Source organism: Atta cephalotes (genome assembly GCF_000143395.1).
Source record: "Atta cephalotes unplaced genomic scaffold scaffold00008, whole genome shotgun sequence".
NCBI lineage: Eukaryota > Metazoa > Arthropoda > Insecta > Hymenoptera > Formicidae > Atta > Atta cephalotes.
Window position 1 is genome coordinate 2,705,944 of NW_012130072.1, and position 5,897 is coordinate 2,711,840.

At 32.1% G+C, this 5,897-nt stretch overlaps 1 protein-coding gene across 1 annotated transcript; it reads right to left on the reverse strand.

Annotated features, from left to right (window-relative positions):
• Positions 1 to 2,693: 2,693 nt before the first annotated feature.
• On the reverse strand, positions 2,694 to 4,295 carry LOC105627347 (GILT-like protein C02D5.2). The gene is made up of 4 exons (XM_012208633.1): positions 4,259 to 4,295; positions 3,865 to 4,055; positions 3,152 to 3,472; positions 2,694 to 2,907 (listed from the first exon to the last, which is right to left on the reverse strand). Exons 1-4 carry the CDS (start codon positions 4,293 to 4,295, stop codon positions 2,818 to 2,820), a joined length of 639 nt encoding a protein of 212 aa, XP_012064023.1. The 3' UTR covers positions 2,694 to 2,817.
• Positions 4,296 to 5,897: the final 1,602 nt, after the last annotated feature.

Sequence of the window (5,897 nt, forward strand, 5' to 3'; positions counted from 1 at the left end):
GAGAGAGAGAGAGAGTATAAATACGATGCGCTTCGGCCTCTGGGTTATTAATGACTTTAAATGCAAAAGCTGTGCTGGACCCCTCGATGCCTCACAAACGAATAACTTAATTTATATAAGTAACGAGCGAGAAAATTTATAAAAAAAAAGTGATGAAAGAGAGCGAGATAAGATAATGGGAAGAAAGAATTGGAGGAGAAGCTTCGAGGAGCTCAGACCTTGTGCTTTCGCGCGCGTCGCGTCTCGCGAGACGGTATAATCTATCATGCGGATGACATCGCGCGAACGCGAACGAGTCGCGATGCGATCGATGGAAAGCTCCAGGATCCGAAGTCTCGACATTCCTATTTGAAAAAAAAAAAGAAAATAAAAAAGAAAAGTCTCTTCCTTACGCTTTGAATCAACATCATCCAGCCTCTTGTGCTCGTGCACACGGGACTCACACGTACACGTAACGTTTTACGAACTATACTTACGCGAGAAACTACACACGAAAGATATACACACAGAGCAAAAAGAAAAAAAGAGAAACACTATAATACTATATTCACGAAGTGCGTTTTGCCTCCAGTTCCATTTTAATCTCCTATTTGTAAACTTGCCTTCCACTCTAAGGGAAAGCCTTACATACATGCGCGCAAAAAAAGATTTTAAAAAACGAAAAAAAAGAGAAACAACGTCGACACCACTTTTGTTGATATGTAAATCTATGGAGAAATAAAATAGGGATGGGGGATTAAAGGAAGTAAAGGCCACAGTGAGATCGGTGCATTACTTTTCTTCGCCCAGGGGTGCGTGCCAGTCTCGTAAAAACGGAGCCAACCAGATCGGAGAAACTGGTGTGATTTTTGTGCGATCCGTACAATATAATGTTACTTAAGAACTTGAGAGCAAAGAACATAAATGCCGTACAGCGTAAACATCATGCGTGTCGGTGGTTCAGTCATAATATATATGTAATATATATATATATAAAATAATTTACGAAGAAATTAAGAAAAAAAAATGAAAGAGATAATTCCTCCACAGTCCTTTATTATTTAATATTGAAGTGAACAAAATGAGAAGTACTTGTATTTCTGGTGACCTAGATCGCATTGATCATTAAACAAAAAAGAAAAAAAGATAAAAAAAAGTAAAAAAGATAAAATAAATATATCCTCATTTTTAGGTCACAGCTACTCGATTCGTTTCCTTCATTACTAATGGACCTCTCGTTTCAGCAATCATCTCTTTTTGTGTTCGATGGCATCTAGATACTTTGCTATGAGAATATTTCATTGTGTCTCTGTGAACAGGATCCACTTTACATATCTCTGACTTTTCTCGCTACCCTCGAAAACTTTTGAGAAGAATAGATATAGGTTACAAGAAAGTACGGTATTAATTGTAATTAGGAACTCTCGCTCCCCATTAAACATCCGAAAAAAAATAGGGGGAGAGAAAAAAAAGCACACATTGGATCTATTTGTAAACTGTGGTTATTCTGTGTCCTGAAGTATATTTCCACACTTACACTCTTTATTAAGAATGAGAAAGATTTGTCAACACACTCGTTTTGTAAAAGTGGTCGTTAGTATTCAACAGGCATCTGTATCTAAATGCTTCCAAATCCGCTTCGTTTCATCGAACACTGATACCTAGCGATTAAGTCTCTTACGTTACAAAGACTCTATTCCAGTATTTAATATAATAGTAATTTTATATCCGTATCGCAAAATCTATTTATTGAAAGAATTTTCGCGCGCCGAGGATAGATAGATAGAAAGAAAGAGAAAGCGAGCGAAAGAAAGAGTGGCGCATGGAAGCTCTTGTTGTGAACGTTAACATCGAGGCAATGCCAAATCTTTACTGAATAATATTGAAGCGTTAGCTCTTCTAATATTTAATTTAGCGTCCCCTCGATCTTTGTTATTGAAATACACGTTGTTGTTCTTAAAAAAAGAATCGTTTATACCGTATTTGCGGAGGTACCAAGACACACATCCTGCTTTTATCAAACGTTGTATTTATTTCGATGTGTACATATGAAAAAACGTAAAATTGATCGACGAAGTGAGTTTTCGTTCGATTATGCTAATAGCAATTTTTTAAACAAACAAGTTCGTTGCGCTATAAACAAAGTGAAAACGTTGTACGTTGCAAAATGAGGAAATATTTTTTTTTTAATCAGATTATTTCGAGCATAGAGCTCTTTTCTTTTTTATTGCTTTAACAATTGTAGTCATTCAATTTTAACGCTCCTTAATTTCTCAGAACTTCTAATTCGAAAATTATTTCTAGTGTATGTAAGTATATTCTCTGCCGTATCTCAAAGGCGTTCTTCACTTCTTGTCGTACATAAATAAAGCGGCACAGTTTGTATAAAGTGTTGATATTAAGTTAATAAATTGTTCCTATATACTTATATGGGAGCAAACTGGTGTTTATCTATAATACAAGCGATTTTATCTCCCTGACAAAAACAGCCAAGTATATCTGACAACAGAAAAACTGTCTCTTACGATACATACGACTACGGAGAAACTTTACAACTGCGTCATTCCGTGCAATTATGCGTTTATATGGAGAGATAAATTACGTATTGTTTTCCTACTAATTAGTGTTTTCGTAATAATTACTCTTCAACAATTAACGGACGAACTTACACAAGATGTAGAATTGTCTTATCGAGAGATAAAACAGAGAAACAGTTTTTATTTTTTTTGAAAAATAACTATATTTTTTATACATGACTTTTTTTAAACTCGTGTAACATAATAACAAAATTCGATGATTATGCAGATATGTTTTGCTAGCAGTGAACAATGCGTGTTCTCACGATACACATTCTTTTGGTGGAACTTTGAAACGCAGGCACACTTCCTTCAGTAAGTTTTTCAATATCCTCACTTGATGCTCAGAATTCTGAAAATATATGAATATCATTTACTTACTTTCGACGCATATTAGTTTTTGAGTTAATATTTTGTTTGTCGTATAAGTTTTTCAAGTATGTTAATTAAGTCACAAGATAGAGAATTTCTGGAAACACTTTTTTTCTCTATCCAATAGCTAATCAACACGTTTAAAAAATTTATCGTACAACATATAAAAATATTAACGTTATACTTGATTTAACGAAACGCTAAATCACGAAACGAATACTCACCCCGTCAAGAGTAATTGTTGGTATGAAAGACACCCGCGGCACGAGGGAATTCGTCATCTCTCCGTACTTTGCCAGGAGTTCCTGCCCTCTTCCAGTGTTTGAACACTTCTTTATAGACTCCAAGTCAACGGATATTCGCTCGGCACACGTTTTCATTATTCGTATCGGGTCAATATTATTCTCGATCATGCAGGCCACAAATTGCAATTGTACCGATGGATCCTTAATGACGTCGATGGAGCAAGCGTGTATAATATTCGCTTGACACTCGATCGGTCCGTGCTGGCACATGAACTGATACCCATCACTCGTTTTTGTCGTCTATGTTGAAAATCGAATACGTAACTTCAGAAAGTTTGCCGTTTAACTCGATTCACTGATCTAATATTGTCTCGATTAATGATTTCATTCTCGATATATTAGGTGTAGTAAAAAGAAATCCATTATTTTTCCATTCAATTTCATGTAAAAATAATGAATTTCTTTTTACTACACCTAATATTTAACCGCGATATATTAACTTAAAAATATAATGCATTAATAACGAGTTTCCAGGTAAATACAGAATCGTAATAACACAGAGCATCAACATGACTTACACTTGTTACTTATATAAGTAAATTTATAAATGGTAAATAAGGTCATGATAACGTTCTAATGATATTATTGATTTCTGTGTTTTATCAGGATTGGTCGCAACAGTTTTTTCTTACCTTCGCCTTACCATATGGCACCAACTCAACCTCTATGTTTGTCAAGAGTTTTTGATACGTTGGATTTAATTGTTTTAAAACGAAACTACGCGAATCCGGGCATAACGCTTCATAATACACAGCCGCATGTACTTTCTGAGAAGCCGGTCCATCCTTTTCGCTCAATGGTGTCGCCGCTTGGTCTTGAAGTTCTACAATTAAGAAAAGAATGAAAGATATTAAAAGATTTTGATTTGAAAATATTCTGAGGTATCTATATCAATTGAAAGCTTTCATTTTTTAATTTTTAGTTTTCAATTTTTATCACTGTTGAATAAATTGTTACCTCGATTATTATCTAGAATTGTTTTGCGCGAGAAAAATTATGAATTGTTTTTATAATTTTAAATTTTACGTAATATTTCAATATTCAAGAGACATTCCGAGTTCATAGTATTCGAGATAATTTTTCATAAGAAAGAAAACCGCAACCTTCTTTTTATATAATTTCTAATAAAAGCCGTAATTTCTGTGAATCATTGCTTATCTTGTAATCAGGACAATGATAAATGGGAACTTCGATTTTTTTATTGACTGACGTGAGCAATGTGATTATCATATTTAGCTTGATTTTTCTAATATGTTTTTATTCGATTTTTCCTCTCGTTCGTTTTGGTTTAAAAATACGAATAAAGCGTGTGATGTATAAATTAAATAATAAACACTCAAGATTCTTCACTTTTTAATAATCTGTATTTATTATTACTAAAACAAAAATCATTATTTCGAGCTCGTAACTTGTTCAATCCGAGATTTAGCCTGGTTTTTTTTATCAAAAAAACTAAATTACCGTATATAGTGCAATGAAGTGAAATAAACCATATTTGTCTCGTTTCGACTTACTATTTCAACATGTACCAGTTTAGAAAGTTCATCCATAAAAAGCAAACGTGTTATTAATTTTAGTACTTCGGAATTTTTCGATTTTAGTACTTAATTTATATCACTATAAATATCGTTTGTTACTTAAGTTTTTTGGGATCATTCAGCGCAAGAAATTGTGAATTCTTTTTATAATTTCAAATTCTACTTTAAATATAAAGCGCCATTACGTCTGTATATTAAGATGTTGAACTATTATAATTCATTTGAATGAATTAATTTCAGAAATTATAATTGCGTATTTTTTCGTAATAAGTTTTTTAAGATTAAATTTGGGAAATTCGAGAGGAAATAATAATTATTAATATTTCAAATTGATTGCGTTGAAAGTCCGACATATTGGCACGCAATTATAATTTCTGAAATTAATTCATTTAAATGAATATATATAATAGTTCAATATCTTAACATATTCAGACCGTAGTGACACTTTGTATTTAAAGTAACGTATGTAACATAAACGATCTTATTTTCAATCTTATTATTGTTCAAATTTTATGTAAAATTTCAGTGCTCAAGAAAATGTCCTTATTTTCTGCAAAAAAGAAAACCGCGATTTTTTTTTATTTTCAGATCGTACATTTAATCACTCATCGTATTTTGCATCTGTCCTACAGTTCTAATCGTAATGATTTTTAGTAATTAGATTCTTAACGATTTGACAGATGTTACACAACTGTGAGCGATCACGCTTCAAAACTCGGCAAATGGAGGTTTATAGCAAATTTAATTAGATGCACTTATACACATGTGTAGTGCGTCTAAACGTTGTAGAGCTGTACACTATATTTTAATCCGAATGTAAAGTAAAATGCAAATATTTAGGATTATAAAATTTTACTTAACAGCACAATCTCACGAAATATACCAAGAGAAAGTTACATATTTTTACGTTAAAATAACGTTTTTATAAAATTTGATTATTTATTCACTTTAAGCATCAAAATATAAAATATAATTTGATGCCATTTTGATTTTTTGTCGACTCTTATGTATTCCTTGGAATAAAATGTATTCAGGATTTTATGTTTTAACTTGATTTCTATGCATACAGTTTTATATATATATATATAGATATATATATATATATATATATATATATATATATATAT